Source organism: Pituophis catenifer, unplaced genomic scaffold (assembly GCF_029215685.1).
Source record: "Pituophis catenifer annectens isolate HBS135680 unplaced genomic scaffold, rPitCat1.0.hap2 SCAF_8, whole genome shotgun sequence".
Lineage (NCBI taxonomy): Eukaryota > Metazoa > Chordata > Lepidosauria > Squamata > Colubridae > Pituophis > Pituophis catenifer.
Genome location: NW_027256888.1, coordinates 39737356 through 39754622, shown reverse-complemented (window position 1 = coordinate 39754622; position 17267 = coordinate 39737356). Strand labels below are relative to the sequence as shown.

The following is a 17267-nucleotide window of genomic DNA, read 5'->3' as shown; positions in this document are numbered from 1 at the left end:
GAAAAGCTGGTTTGGAACTCCATTAACATGGATGCTAAAAGTTACACTGACCAATGTGTTAGTCAAATTGTATTAGTAAGTATCAGACACAAAGAGCCCAATCTTTTTCCATTGAGTTCAAAGTCTCTACCAGGAAGTGAATTCATGGAATTCATTTGGAGGACTACATATAGTGCATTAGCTTTAGGATTTATGCAAGTTCTAATGATCAACAGTGTTGCAGAAAGGGATATATAGAGCTTTTGATGCTATCTGAGCTTGGTTGTTTGCTTAAACACGTTTCATTATCCAATTAAGCAACATCAGTGCTACCATAAATCATGTTACTTAGTCAGATAATGAAATGTCTGCAAGCAAATAACCAAGCTCAGAGATCACCAAGAACTCTACAGTTCAACCCAGACCTACATGTTCACATGTCATGTCATATCATTTCATATCCCAGTCTATGAAGTTTAACATAATATAATCTCTCTCTCTTTCTCTCTTTCTCTGATAGGTGGACATTCAAAGTATACGTCTAATAGTATAAATCAGGGAATCATCTTAACACTTGAGATTGATTAGGAGCCTGAGCCTCTGAAGTTCAAAGAAGTTGTTCCCTGTGAAATGTACTAAGAAGAGTAAAGACATACCAGAATAGAGCAGTTGATGTATCAATCAATAGGTAGCTTGACCTATGATATAACTATTTGCTCAGAATTATTTGATGAAAGCTATGTTAGAAAGTTTAGGAATAGGATTAAGAATTTTGAACAGCTAGAGTCTAGCTTATAAAACACTAGGAATTAACAAAGCTAGAAAAGATAATCAAGAAATCTAAAACTGGTGAGTTTAAGATTAAATGCATTTTTTCTTCTTTTCTGAAATGCTGCATAAATAAAAAGAATCCAAATCCAGTAGCCACTAATGTGCAGCAGAAAAGGGCAAGACAAAGTCATTGCCACTGAAGGCAAATGGCATGTGTTTTATCATGAGAGAGAGAGAGAGAGCAGAGCTCAAAACATACACTTTGCTTTCAGAAGAGCTCCACAATTTATTCTTCTCAGTTTCTGAACAAGAAACCTGAACAAAACCTGAACAAAAAACAGGTCTTGGAGAAAAACTGGAGATTTATAGTCAGCTAAAGTTAACAAATGCCTTCATATACTATTCATATAAACAGGCAACACAGGTTTTTTTTTAAAAAAAAAAAACATACAGGTTGGATGCCTGTAAGCCCTATCATCACTACATTATCTTAGATATCAACAATGAACATATAGTTTCTATGTATAGAAGCCACAATTTGTGCAGCTTTCCTCGGTCCTAGAATTCTGGATGAACATGGATTTGGAATTTGGGCAGCTCTTCTGGTCAAATTTCCTTCCCCAAGAGCTCCACACAAAACCATGGGGGGGAGGGGCAATAAAGGGGGGGGAGAGAAAACCAGAGATATAGTTAACAGCCTCTTTTAAACCCTGTGGAACCTTGATATGAATTGGATGACATGCGAGTACAGGGCTGGGAGAATATTAGTCCAACATTTCTGGAAATGATCAGGTTAGGGATGATACAAGTCTTCCCAAAGTGAATAAACATCTCCTGTTCCATCCTATAAAGACAACAGAAGAGGACTGAATTGGATACTCACCAGGGCTTTTGCTAGTTTGGCACAGTCTTAAAGAATAGCCTGAAACTATTTCATTCTCAGCCTCAATATTATCTGGAGACCCATTGGCCGACATTCTTAAGTAGCATTTACATTTGCTATACAGGAAATAAAAGAATCAGCATCATTCTTAAAGTTTTTTTTTCCCCCAAAGGGGAGAATGGAAAAATTCACATGATGGTTATTTTGTTAATTAAACAAAACTACATACCCTTGTTGGTTGCACTGCATTTGACGGGAAACATAAGTAAAAAATTGGCAACGGATGGTCATTGTACAAAGTTGTTGACAAGCCTTGTGCCCACTGACATATTCCACACTCAATTCTGTCCCACGGAAGTTTAATTCAGGGTAGGTCTGGGAATGGCATGCTGCAATAATTTGGTAAATATAGTCAAAGTATATGTCAAAGACAGATTACAGACCAAAAATTGGTCATGTAATTTTATTTTAATTAGGAGCATTTTGAATCATCTTTTCATTACCAGGTTCAGCTCTAGGGCAGTTCAGGAGACTGAATCCTGATATAACATTTGCTCTTTCTGTAATTTTCTCTGGTTTTTCACTTCTTGAAGTCATCATCAGACAGGTATACCTAAAGCAAAAACCCCAAATAATCATGGCTAATATTTGACTGTTTCAAGTCCCACACAGCTGGACAAGAACAAGGAAGCAAAGGGAGGTATCTTTACTGGAAATTTAATATAAATACAAAACCTTAGAAAGTGTAATAGACATTTTCCAGCCTCTATTATACAGTAAGTCAATGAAAGTGGAGTTTCTTTGAGTTATATAAACTGCTTCTTCCCAGATCTCTGTCCATCTAAGCTTACATGCCATTTATGAGTTAACCTGCCAACTGACTTGGCTGCTATAACATTTTTTTTTATTGTTTAAGTCTACTTTCTTATCTCTCCACAACTTTTCATAGATTGCTAACGTCTGAGTCTCTTTGTATTCATTTTTTTTCTCTTATCCTACAAGTCGTAGTTTGGACTGGATTCAGGAGAAATCCTATTAAGAACAGAATAATACACACAGTATTTAGGTTCTGTATCTTTTACCTATGAATCTGTGTCACCAGCAGATAACCTGAGCATGATCAGTCGTGTGCCCGCAGACCTAACTGAATATGAACCAGCAGAACTGAATCCTATTTGGGTAAACTGTTTTGGCGCTGACTGCAGAACTTCTAAACAAAGTTCTTGAATTGAAATTAATGGGTTAGGATGAATGTTGAAGTCTGTTCATGACTTTTTCAAGGTATTGCAATTGACTTAAGCTGCTAAAAAGTTGATGGTTACTTGGGGAACTATCTATTTCCCTACAGCTTATCCTGGCCTCATGTCCTCAAAGAACTGTCCTCTTACCAGCCTGTTGATCAGTGGTAAAATCCAATTTTTTTTTACTACTGGTTCTGTGGGTGTGCCTTGGTGGGCATGGTGCAGGGATGAAATCCAGCAGGTTCTGACAGGTTCTGGAGAACCGGTAGTGGAAATTTTGAGCAGTTCGGAGAAGCGGTAGCATAAATTTTTAGTAGTTCGGAGAACTGGCAAATACCACCTCTGGCTGGTGCCAGAGTAGGGTGGGAATGAATATTTTGCAATAGCTGGCCCTTCTCCCAGGAGTGGGGAGGGAATGGGGATTTTGCAGTATCCTTCCCCTGGAGTGGGGTGGGAATGGAGATTTTGCAGTATCCTTCCCCCAGAAATGGGGAGGAATGGGGATTTTGCCATATCCTTCCCCTGGAGTGGGGTGGGAATGGAGATTTTGCAGTATCCTTTCCCCAGGAGTGGGGAGGGAATGGAGATTTTGCAGTATCCTTCCCCCAGGAGTGGGGAGGGAATGGAGATTTTGCAGTATCCTTCTCCTGCCATGCCCACCAAGCCACATAACGCCCACCAAGCCACACCAACAGAACTGGTAGTAAAAAAATTTGGATTTCACCACTGGCGTGGTGTTGCTTGGTGGGCATGGCAGGGGAAGGATACTGCAAAATCTCCATTCCCATCCCACTCCAGGGGAAGGATACAGCAAAATCTCCATTCCCTTCCCACTCCTGAGGGAAGGATATTACAAAATCTCTATTCCTACCCCACTCTGGGGCCAGCCAGAGGTGGCATTTGCTGGTTCTCCAAACTACTGAAAATTTCCACTACCAGTTCTCCATAACCTGTCAGAACCTGCTGGATTTCACCCTGCTGTTGATATTCATTTAATTCTATAGGAAGACTTTTTGTTATGACACCACCAACATGGGTGCTGTTTTCCCTAACTTTCTTTTGTTTCCCTTTTTTTTTTTCATTTTCATATGTGTTTGTGTATATATGTGTACATTCTTTTTTTCCCCAGGTGAACATCTTAATTTTCTTCTTGTACATATAGCTATATATGATGTAAGTTGAGAGCCAGATAGCTTTGCGAGATTGTAATTTCTGCAAAAAGAAATCTGTGTGACATTGTCAAATGTTGATCAGATGGGCAGAAATACCCGCTGCAAGGTATCTCATGTCACAGAACCATAGAAGGTAATTGAATGAATTGTCATGACATCAGGTTATCAAACTATACTCACCTCTGGCTTTTTACTTCCCATTCACTGCTGAAAAATGTAAAGAATAAGCAGTTTGGACGGTAGGTACAAACTGTTCTACATATAAATTTGTCAGGGGTCAAAACCTTTGCAACAGTAATTCCAGAAAATGCAAAGTGTTGAAAAAGGTCCATTTGACAATCTGCACAGAAAATAAATGAGCAAAGTCATCATAGTTATCAAATTATCAAAAACCATATGGATCGAGAGAGAAAAAGTCTACATTTCAGATTCTGCCAGAATGTATGAGAATCATGACAAGAAAACATTTGAGTGCATAGAGTAGTCTATCCCAAGATGTGTGAAGACTTTGGAAGAGCTGCAGTCCCAGTATATCTAAAGGATGCCATACTAGGAAAGCTACAATATAGTGTTTCTCTACTGCACTAATCTCACCATAAATGCATAACCTTGTAATTGTCTATAGGGTCTTGTTGTAGGGTTGGGAACTCGCTCTACAGGGCAAGTTCCCAATGTGGTCCCATCAGATATCCTGGAATTGCAGTTGCTAAAATGTTCAGCCAGTCCCAACAAATCTGGAGGGTGCCAAATTGGAAAAGCATCTGGTATGACACATATTTACACACCATGCCATAAAACAGGCTAGGATATATTATCCACACTATTTTCTTTTAAGATAAAGCAACTTACCTGTTTGGGCAAGTTGGCATGGCTTCAATGAAAATCCAGAAACAACATCCCTAAGGTGCCTTATCTGAGTTGGGGTTCCTGTGCTGCTATATTTCAGGTAGCATTTATTACTGCATAGGAAAAGAAAACAGATACTATTTAATGCAAACTTCAGGTCAATTATTTCAGGCTAAGCGTGACCTGCATACTATATGACACACAATTTGCTTGGGATTGCTTAGTGTCTGTGTGAATTCCAGCTTTGTGATTTATAGCTGAGTGCATTGGTTAACCATAGTCATTGTGGGTTATTTCACTGCGGTTAAAGCTAAACCACAGTTTTGGCTAAAATACAATATGACTCCAATATCCAATGTCTTTCTTAATCTTTTATGGTGCTACAGATTAGAAAGAAAGTACTATGCTATAATTTATTGTTAAAATTTATAAGAACTTATATATTATAATTTAGAACAAAGTATAGCAATTAGAAGAGTTTAAAAATTATACAGTTTCTATATAGGAACTATACATATTGCATAGACAAGAAAAAGTATTTCTCCTATATCACTCATTGTTAATTCATAATTTAGTATCATAACATGCAATGATGGCCAATACTTTAGACAGCTTTAGCGCAAAAAATGACTGAACTGAATTCATGGAAAAATATGATATTATCTAAAGCAATGGTATTTAAATTCTAGATGTATACTGTAATGGCAGATTGTGGTAGAAAAATATGGGATGGACTGAAAAAATAGAAGACAACAAATAACGTTTCTAGATTTCTTTGCTGCCATCTAATATTCAATCAAGTTTTTTCAACCCAGATGTGGTTGTTACGGTACATTGAGTTATCTTTAACTTCTGGTGACTACAGGATAGTATTTGTCAGATGTAAATGCCTTATTCTCTAATGTGTAAATAGTATATGAATGGGGTATCAGGGGTTAACTTATTCTTCACTTCTTAATGTATTCATAATTCACCACTCCCACTTATAGCTCCACCCATTGTATATATAAGGAGCCACCTACACCCTTTTCCTCGCTTCTATCTGTGAATATTCAGTGAATATAGAATGCCTATTGTAAATAAAAGGAAGTATATTTAAAACTTTAACTCTCACTAATATTATTGAGTCTGATCCTGAAAATATTGCAACAAGCTGGTAGCAGAGGATGGTTAATTGACTCAATAAAAACTTAAAAATGTCTAAGAAAGATAGGCCCAACACCAGGGCCTACAGCAAAGAAATGGAAACAGAACAAGAAATAATCAACGAATCCACAAACGCAATTTCGAGAGAATCCGAAGAATACACCACTGAAGACGAAGAAATAATAGACGAAAATGATGACCAGGAAGAAATCGAAATAGAGAATAACGAACTCAGGTCAGAGATATTAAAACTATTAAAAAGCCAGAAGAATGATGAAAGCCTCATCGCGAACCTCCAAGAAATGCTGAAGAACAGCGGAGCAGCGAGAGAGAAAAACATCACTAATGAGAAGTCTAAAGACCCAAAAATAGTGAGTGATATGACTGCAGAAAAAGTCATTACGAAGAAGAAAAACAGTGATCCCGCGCGAAATTTTGAATGGCAGCCATCTTGGTTTCAACAGGCCTCCAAGGTGAGCGAAGCAGAGCCAATCAAAATGCTCAATTCAAAATTTCTGGCGCGAAAAACGTTATCAGACAACGAAAATGAAAAAGAAGATTCGAACTCCTCAGAAGAATCAGAATCAGAAAGTGAAGATGACTCAACAAAATCCCAAATAAAATCAGCAATGAAAACACTTTTTGCTGCATTTGGGCCAAAACTAAAAATTACCAAAGGGTCACCGAAGAAGCGAGCGAGCAAGCCGATACCTCAAGACCTGCCCGCTCCCATCCTGACTTCGAAAGCGCCGACGCCCGAACCCAGAGAGCCTTGTCGATTCCGCCCTACACCACAGACCGAAGCAAGTGCCAACGCTCCCAAAAGAAAAAGGAGAGCAGCCGCCGTCGTCAGAACTCCCAAGGTCGAACCAGAGACCGACTCGTCTGAAGCAGAGCAGAGCGAGCGAGCCGCAATGGAGAGAACCTTCCACGACGACTACAAAGAAGAAATGGACAACGCGCATGCGCGAAACTACGCAGACGGTCCGGGAAGACATGAACTGGCGAGAGAACCACGCAGACTCGTTGCAAGCATCCCCATGCCATTTTGCAATTTTCTACACTTGCGAGACCACGGACTGCCCCAGGTCGTAAGTAATGGACAAAATAATGTCGGAAATTTACCCAGTGACTTCCCAAAACTAAGGGTTGATGGCATTAATTTGCAAGAATGGTATCAACAACTCCAGGTTGTCTTTATGAAGGAAAATTTACTATTTTTTATCACTAGTCCCCCAAAAAGACCTTGGACTTTAAAAATAGATTGTTTACACCATAGAGCATTTTTCTTAATAATATCTAGTGTGTCTCCTGCAATGTATCATAGCATCAAACCTAATCTGACTGTTTCAGAAATTATTCAATGCATGTTTAATTTGTTTCACAGCGATAGTGTGGCTACCACCACAAGAATGTCTAAGGATTTCTTTTCATCTAGAGTGAAACCAGGGGTTTCCATAAGTGAGCATTTAATATCTTTAAACAAAATAAGAGCTGAGCTGCATTTGAGGGGGGAGGTAATTTCAGACCAAACAATGAAAAGTGTTATTATCAACTCACTTGATTCATCATGGGACAGTTTTATGTCACATTTAGACACTATCAATCTAGGATATTTATCCATAGAAAGTCTATCCAATAAATTGATAGCAGAAGACAATTCAAGAAGAAATCGTTCTAGCAATCACACAGAACACAAACCTTATAGGAAAGTAGCTTTCCAAGAAAAATATAATGAAACATTTAAATGTCACAATTGTGGATCCAGGGAACACAATAGAAGAGATTGTCCCAAAATTTCAAAGGAAAGACATAGGTCAGAATATAGGAACAAATACAATTATAGACAGTCCTCCATAGATAGACATAGATATAGAAGCCCACCAAATTACAAAGAGAATAGAGGGGGCAGAGATAATTCAAAGGATAGAAAATCTGGTTCACTGAATGGATTAAATAAACAAGACAACACTAAAATACAGCAAAATGAGAACAATAATTGGCTTATTGATTCTGGAGCAACTAATCACACCACTAATAACAAAAATATATTGTCTTCATTTACAGAAGATAAATTTGTAATAAAAGTAGCTAACCAAGAAAAGGTTCAAGTGTTAGGCAGAGGAAATGTAACCTTGCCTGGTCTAGGAAAAATAGAGGGGGTATTGTTAATACCTGAAATACCTCATAACATACTAAGTGCCATAAAACTAAGTAGAGATTCTGACATTAATATAGTTTTCTCAAAGGGAAAAGCGACTTTGGAGAAGAATAAAATAAATATAGGCACTGTGATGATTAAAGGAGGCCTACCTTATCTGATAACAAAGGAAAAATGGTTGCATAACATTGATTCAAATATGGAAGATTGTATTGAAGCAGATGATGAAAATATTAGTAACAGTGACAATGATGAATGTAAAATATCTCATGATCACGCAGATGCACACAATGAAAAAAAACCAAAAATAGGTAAACCAATTCATGATGAGTGTGCTCACATCTTACATAGGAAGTTAGGACATGCCAGTTTTCCTGTAGTACAAAAAATGACTGAACACGCAGAAGGTGTCAAAATAAAAAATTGTGAAAACTATTTGGAATGCTCAGTATGTAAATCTACAAAACTAAAAACTAGTCCCAGACCAAGAAAATCTACTAGATCAACTAACAAAATTTTTGACTTAGTACACATGGACTTAGTTGGCCCATTAACTCCATCAATCACCTATAGAAAACGTTACTTCCTGACAATAGTAGACGATTATAGCCGTTATGGGTTTGTTTATACATTAAAACACAAAGATGAAACCTTTCAAAAATTTAAGGAATTTTACAAACGCATAGAAACACAACACAATATCAGAATAAAACAAATTATGACAGATAGGGGATGTGAATTCATGTCTAAAGAATTCTCCCAATGGTTAAAGGATAGAGGAATGCTACATTACACGTCTAGTCCATTTTCTGCGTTTCAGAATGGGATTGTAGAGAGAAAGAATTCCACATTACAAACCATGATTAGATGCACATTGGAGGATGCTGGCTTAAGCAAACAATTTTGGTCAGAAGCCTTACATTATTCAAATTACACACAAAATAGAACCTGGTCCAGTATTGTAAATAAGACACCATATGAAGTAATGTATAATAGGAAACCAAAATTAGCACACATGCACATATTTGGAGTCACTGCAGACGTACACATACCTAAACAGTTGAGAAGAAAGGGAGAAAACGTATCCAGAAGACTCAGATTTATGGGATATGAAACTGGCACCAAAGGGTACAGATTCATTGATAATAATAACAAATTTATAGTTTCCAGAACAGCTGTGTTCCATGAACAGGCCAACTGGTCTAAATTACATCTTAATGAAATATTTCCAAATAAATGTAAAGATACAAAATCTCATGAGGAAGGGACCATAGAAAAACAGAATATCAACAAATATAAAAACAAAACCAAAACTTGGACAAATAGCCAACACAAAATAAAGACAGACACACTAACAAAAAAGGAAGCAAGATATTTGCATGATAACAATAGCAAACCTGAAAGAGCCATTAGAAACAACAGAAATCAAATGCCAAATAAATACAGAGATTACATAATGCATATGGATGATGAGCCAATAACGCCTAATACTTATGAGGAAGTGTTAAAACTCCCTCGTGAAGAAAAAGAAAAATGGGAATTAGCTATGAAAAAAGAGATGGAAAGTTTACAAGGATTAAATGTATTTACACCTGCAATTGCACCTAAAGATAAAACAATTATTGGTACCAGGTGGATATATAAAATTAAGAACTTAGAAGGAGGCAATACTCTATATAAAGCTAGATTAGTTGCACAAGGTTACGCACAGAAATATCCGGAGGACTATACTGACACGTATTCCCCCACTGTAAGAACAGAGAGTGTCAAAACAGCTCTAGTGGTAGCATCAGCACTCAACCTTGATGTATTTCAATATGACATACAAACTGCGTATCTACACGCAAAACTAGATAAGGAAATATACGTAAGAGCACCTCACAGTCAATACACCAACAAAAATGAAATTTGGCTGTTGAACAAGAGTTTATACGGATTAAAACAATCTGGTAAAAGATGGTATGATTGTTTAGTAAAAGTACTTAAGACCATGGATTTCAACGCTACCACTGCTGATAACTGTTTCTTTGTCAAAAAGGGTGATGATTACACTGAATTTGTGTTGATTTATGTAGATGACATTTTATATATAGGAAAACACAAAGAGAGAAGACTTTTGTAAATAAGTTAAATGAACATTTCTCGTTGAAATCTCTAGGTAAAGTGAACAAATATCTCGGTGTTCAAATTAATAAGACTAGAAGGGGATTCAAACTTACTCAGAGAGATAAGATTATAGAACTTTTAAATAAATGCAATTTAAACAATGCCAAACCCTGTGATACTCCTATGCAAACTGATTTTCTTAGAAATACTGATGAATCTTCACCTGAATTCAAGGATAACACGTTTTATAGATCAATCATAGGTTCACTTCTTTATATATCTAATTGGACTAGACCAGATATCGCCTTACCACTCAATTTATTATCCAGACACGTCAGCAAACCAACAATGTATCACTGGGAAGCTGTTAAAAGAATTTTAAGATATCTGAAATGTACACTGGATTTTTGCTTAGTATTAGAACCTAGTAATAATAAAGAACCAAAGCTTACATGTTATGCAGATGCGGACTGGGCTGGAGACACATCATGCAGAAAAAGTACATCTGGTTATATTTTTCTTTTAAATGACTGTCCAGTTTACTGGTATACTGGTAAACAAGAACTAGTAGCCACTTCAACGACAGAAGCGGAATATGTTTGTTTATCCAAAGCTGCAAATAACCTTGTATGGTTTAATGATTTAATTTCAGATGTTTGGAAAAAACCTGCTTTGCCTTTTGTTATGCATGAAGACAATAAAGCAGCCATTGAAATATCTAGATCTGATGCCATTGGACAAAGGTCCAGGCATATAGATATAAAATTTAAACATGTAAGACAATTATCTCAGGATGGATTTATTAAAGCAGTGCATTGTGATACTTCAGAACAATTAGCTGACATATTGACAAAGCCTTTACCTTCTAAGCAACACAAATATTTAACATCTAAATTGTATGTCTTGTATTGTCCTGAATCTGAATGTAATTGGTGTTGTATAACGAATCGGCATTTAGAGGGGGATTTGTCAGATGTAAATGCCTTATTCTCTAATGTGTAAATAGTATATGAATGGGGTATCAGGGGTTAACTTATTCTTCACTTCTTAATGTATTCATAATTCACCACTCCCACTTATAGCTCCACCCATTGTATATATAAGGAGCCACCTACACCCTTTTCCTCGCTTCTATCTGTGAATATTCAGTGAATATAGAATGCCTATTGTAAATAAAAGGAAGTATATTTAAAACTTTAACTCTCACTAATATTATTGAGTCTGATCCTGAAAATATTGCAACAGTATTCTTGGCAATATTTTCACAGTGTTTTGCTGTATTTTCTTTTTAGGGCAGAGAGAGGTTGACTAGCTCAAAATTATCCAGCTAGCTTCCATTCTAAAGACAAAACTAGAATTCATGGTCTCCTAATTTCCAGTCCAGTTACTTAACTATTGTAACCTAGATCAGAGTTCTCCAATCTTTCCAGCTTTGTAAACCAGTGGTGGCGGGGGGGGGATGGTTTCCTGCACAAGCAGCAGGCAAGCCTGTGCATGCGCACACAGTTGCATTTGTGTAAGAGGAGGGCATACTCTCCCACCGCTTGCACAAATGGAGCGTGCATGCACTTCCCCACTGCTTGTGCAACTGGGGATGCACCATCTAAAATCGCCCGCAATTTCTGCAGCCTGGTTCTGAACAGTCGGGGCAGGTTCCAAATTCCGCTGCTACCTGGTGCTTCTAGCAACCCACCACTGGGCCCAGTAGAGGGAGGCAGTCCAGGGGTTAGGTCCCCTGACTTAGATATAATCACCCTGCATTTATTCCAGTATTGTGTTCAACAATAATATGATACATTTAAGTATTTGATTAACTCGTGGATCCTAGAATGAAAAACTTTTGATGCACCATACGGGCAACCAACGGCCAGTGGATCACAAGTGCATCTGAACCTGCCATTTTATGAACTTAATTTCAGATCCAGTTCTGAACATGCAACTGAAATGGGGGCATAGTTTACATTTGATAGCTGAAAACCTTGCATGTCCCTGCCTTTCTTGACGAATGCTTCAGATCCAGCTTTCACAAGTTCACTTGCTAGGGTGTACATTGTGTTGATTCCCACAAGCAGGTAGTACAGGTAGTCCTTGACTTACAACAGTTTATCCAGTGACCATCCAAAGTTACAATGGCTTTGGAAAAAGTGACTTATGACCATTTTTCACACTTACAATTATTGCAGGATTCCCATGATCATGTGATCAAATTGAAGATCTTGGAAATTGACTCATATTTATGACAGTTGCAGTGTTCTAGGGTCATAAGCTTTTGTGACCTTCTGACAAGCAAAATCAATGGGGAAACCAGATTCACTTAACAACTGTGTTACTAACTTAACAACTGCAGTGATTCACTTAACAACTATGGTGAGATGTAAAATGGGGCAAAATTCACTTAATAAATGTCTCGCTTAGCAACAGAAATTCTGGGCTCAATTGTGGTCATAAGTCAAGGACTGCCAGCATATCAAAGAACTTCTGTAGTATCAAGCTATTTGTACTCTCCCTTTAGTCCAATGACACAAATCCTGAATATTATTTATTATTATTTACCGTAGGGGTGCACTGTGAAATGATTCTAAGGTATATGTAAAAAAGTAACAGTGCTTATCATTGGTACATCTCTGTTGGCAGCGATGATAATTGTCAGCAGTAGTTATATTGTAATTTTCCCCTTGCATATCCAATCCTTCATAGACTTTTTTACTGCAAGCTAGAAAAAAGACAGAAAGAAAGATGTGGAAGAAAATCCAATTTTTTTAAGAAGGAAAACCCTTCTCCTAGAGGACTTTGAGTAAAATTCTTGAAGTTCTGGAAAGGCTTCAACTCAAGCTTCCAGCTAAACCTTTAGCAAATTTTCTGCTACAAGGAATATTGAAATAAGTGACCAATTATTAGATTTGCTATAAGGTCACTTTTAGTGCCATATGTTCTTTTCATTGCTTTGTAAAGTCGCATAAACAATTAAGTCTTACCAGTAATTTGAGTGCACTGCTTCCGAGAATGACCAGAGATTATTCCTTCCCTGTGAATCTTTGGTAATTCTTGAGTATCAATTTCTTTCAGGAAACAAGAAAACCTGATAGTTGGAAGTCAGATACATTATTCATACAATAGGAATTTTTTACATTTACTTACTGGATTTATATGACCGCCCAACTCAAAAGATGTAATTTCCATTGCCACCCCCTCTTGTCATCTTCTTGTCATCATTTATTTAGAAGTACTTTCCATTTCCTTATTTGCTCTTTTGTCTTAGAAAGGCCTTTTCACACCACTGTCATGCCCGCAGGAACATACACATAATTCATCAAATAATCTTAGTATTACCTTGCAGTAGTTTTTACCCAGCTTCCAGGTATGTAGGAGAACAAAAGACATCTTGGGTGATAAGTGCATACCATCTGACAATAATCTGCACTTGGAGTATAAACCCTAGATATATCTCCTCCTTCGATATATGTGTTTCTGTACACCTCAGACATACATTCTGAGGCAAAAAAAAAAAAAAAGATGCCGAGTGTTAGCTGTGCTGCGAAGTCAGAAGATCTAAGTTTAATCAATGCTGGAAGCAGGGGTGCTATTCAGCAGGTTCTGACAGGTTCTGGAAAACGGGTAGCGGAAATTTTGAGTAGTTCAGAGCAAAGAGAACCAGCAAATACCACCTCTAGCTGGCCCCTGAGTGGGATGGGAATGGAGATTTTGCAATATCCTTCCCCCAGAAGTGGGGAGGGAATGGGGATTTTGCAGTATCCTTCCCCTGGAGTGGGGTGGGAATGGAGATTTTGCAATATCCTTCCCCCAGAATTGGGGAGGGAATGGGGATTTTGCAGTATCCTTCCCCTGGAGAGGTGTGAGAATGGGGATTTTGCAGTATCCTTCCCCTGGAGTGGGGAGGGAATGGAGATTTTGCAGTATCCTTCCCCTGGAGAGGTGTGGGAATGGGGATTTTGTAGTATCCTTCCCCTGGAGTGGGGAGGGGATGGAGATTTTTCAATATCCTTCCCCCAGAGTGGGGGGGATATGGGGATTTTGCAGTATCCTTCCCCTGGAGTGGGGAGGGAATGGGGATTTTGCAGTATCCTTCCCCTGGAGAGGTGTGGGAATGGAGATTTGCAGTATCCTTCCCCCAGGAGTGGGGAGGATATGGGGATTTTGCAGTATCCTTTCCCTGGAGTGGGGAGGGAATGGGGATTTTGCAGTATCCTTTCCCTGGAGTGGGGAGGGAATGGGGATTTTGCAGTATCCTTTCCCTGGAGTGGGGAGGGAATGGAGATTTTGCAGTATCCTTTCCCTACTGTAGTGGAATGGAAGGACTAAAAAACATTCCCAGGTCAGTCAGAGACAGCTTTATTGCACAAGGTTCAGAGCCAGATTTGTACCTGAAGCTTTGAACAAAGAAAGAACTCTGATACAATGGTTTTTATACATTTCTAAGACAAAGGATTCAGTGAGATCATACATTTTCCATATATGGTTAATCATGAGATCATACATCCGATTTTCCTTCTATGGTTACATACACTGAATAATAAGTTCATCTAATTACTTAAAGCATTAATCTTAGTTTACAAAATTATCTTAGCCGCACAACTTTTCTTAAGTGCTCGGAGTTGCTAATGGGAGAGTTACTACTATCCTTGGGTAAATTCATTGGATTAAGTAACTCTTTGTAACATATAGGTCTTTGTGTCATTCACAGTCAGGTCACTCAGATGTTTTTCCATATAGCAGTCCTTTCCAGCAGTCCAGTGTGACATCTAGGTCTCAGAAGATATATTACCACTTAAAGGGGTTTAACTGTTTGTTAATGTAATTTCCAACAAGCACTTTCCTCTCTTATAATAATGTGAATAGATAGGGTCTCTCAGAGTTCATGTATCCAAGCACGTCTTCCCCTTATAATAATGTGAATAGAGAGGGTCCCCCAGAGCCCATATATCTGACTCTGTATGATTCCTATTTTATTCACATTATTTCTTTTATCTACATTATTCTTTATTTGCTATTTACCTCACTACCATGTCCATCAAGCCACGCCCACCAAGCCACACTACACCCACCAAACCACCCCCACAGAACCGATAGTAAAAAAATTTGAATTCCACCACTGGATGGAAGGCACTGGAATCCTATGCAGGAATTCAAATATCTTGTCCATGAAAGGAAATAGAGTGAGTACCTTTTCTACTTATAACTCATATTGTTGTATGTCATCCAGAATCACATTCTCTGAGATGGGTGGTCATATAAATTTGATTAATTAGCCCTGGTAACGCAGCAGACTAAAGCACTGTTATTAACATCAGCTGCCTGCAATTACTGCAAGTTCAAATCTCACCAGGCTCAAGATTGACTTAGCCTTCCATCCTTTCTAAGATAGGTAAAATGAGGACCCAGATTGTGGGGACAATAAGCTGACTTTGTATAAATATACAAAAGTATGAAGGCTATTGCTTAACGCATTGTAAGCCACCCTGAGTCTTCGGAGAAGGGCAGCATATAAATCAAATTTAAAAAAAATACAGTGAAAACATATTGATGAGATCTGGTGAGATCATATTGGTGAGATCATCCAAAGCCACGGATGATCTCACCATGGGTGAGATCATCCGTGGCTTTGGGGTGAAGTACCACCAGTACGCTGATGACACCCAGCTGTACATCTCCACTCCAGGCCACCCCAACGATGCCCTTGAAGTGATATCTCAGTGCCTGGAGGCTGTGCGGATCTGGATGGGGAGGAACAGGCTCAAGCTCAACACTTCCAACACTGAGTGGCTGTGGTTCCCGGCATCCCGATATAGTCAGCTGACTCCATCACTGACTATTGGGGGCGAGTCTTTGGCCCCGTCGGAGAGGGCGCGCAATCTGGGAGTCCTCCTGGATATGCAGCTGTCCTTGGAGGAACATCTGACGGCTGTAGCCAGGGGGACCTTTTGTCAGGTTCGCCTGATTCACCAGTTGCGACCCTTTCTTGATCGGGATTCCATGTGCACAGTCACTCATGCCCTCGTCACCTCTCGCCTGGACTACTGCAATGCTCTCTATATGGGGATCCTCTTGAAGAGCACCCAGAGGCTCCAACTGGTCCAGAATGCGGCCGCGTGGGTAATTACGGGAGTTGCATGGCGCTCCCACATAACACCGCTCCTGTGCAAGCTGCACTGGCTCCCAGTGGTCTTCCGGGTGCGCTTCAAGGTGTTGGTTACCACCTTTAAAGTGCTCCATGGCATAGGACCTAGTTATCTTCGAGACCGCCTGCTGCTACCAACAACCTCCCATCAACCCGTGCGCTCCCACAGAGAGGGCCTCCTCAGGGTGCCATCAGCCAAACAATGTAGGCTGGTGACCCCCAGGGGGAGGGCCTTCTCTGTGGGGGCACCTACCCTATGGAACCAGCTGCCCCCTGAGATAAAGAGAATCCAAGACCTTGGTGCCTTCCACCTTGCCCTTAAAACTTTCTTTTTTCATCAAACCGGGCTGGCTTAACATATTTTTAAATTTTAAATTTTTAATTGGTTTGTCATTTTAAACTGGGGCCAAATTAATATATATTCTTTTAATTGTTCTTAATGTTTGTATTGTATGTTTTTATCTGGCTGTACACCGCCCTGAGTCCCTTGGGAGAAGGTGCGGTATATAAATTTGAAATAAAATAAATAAAAATAAAAATGAGCATCTTGCCTTAACTGTAGACTTAAAGGAAGCTGGGCTATGGATGTTCTTGCCCCAGGATAATTTAACCATGGTTTTGCTTAAACCAAATAATCTGAGCTTCCACAATTTAGAGAACCATGAGCTAACCTTATCACAAACCATGAAAGCTAAAATGTGGCTAACAAGTTTGTGATTCAGTATGTAATACAAGAACTGTCACCAAAGGGCAAGATTTAGAGATTATCCATATTTTTAAATAGAAATAATTCCAGTTATTTGAAGACTTAATATGTTATTCATAC

At 38.7% G+C, this 17267-nt stretch overlaps 1 protein-coding gene across 1 annotated transcript in view; it reads right to left on the bottom strand.

The window, feature by feature from the left end:
* Positions 1–17267, bottom strand: part of KLKB1 (kallikrein B1) — a 32923-nt gene that overhangs the window by 14126 nt on the left and 1530 nt on the right. The window contains exons 2-9 of the mRNA XM_070948291.1: positions 13636–13795; positions 13281–13384; positions 12859–13018; positions 4896–5005; positions 4227–4386; positions 2137–2246; positions 1863–2022; positions 1634–1749 (exon numbers count right to left, since the gene is read on the bottom strand). Of these exons, the coding sequence (XP_070804392.1) occupies positions 1634–1749; positions 1863–2022; positions 2137–2246; positions 4227–4386; positions 4896–5005; positions 12859–13018; positions 13281–13384; positions 13636–13795 (1080 nt within the window). The remainder of the gene's footprint in view (positions 1–1633; positions 1750–1862; positions 2023–2136; positions 2247–4226; positions 4387–4895; positions 5006–12858; positions 13019–13280; positions 13385–13635; positions 13796–17267) is intronic.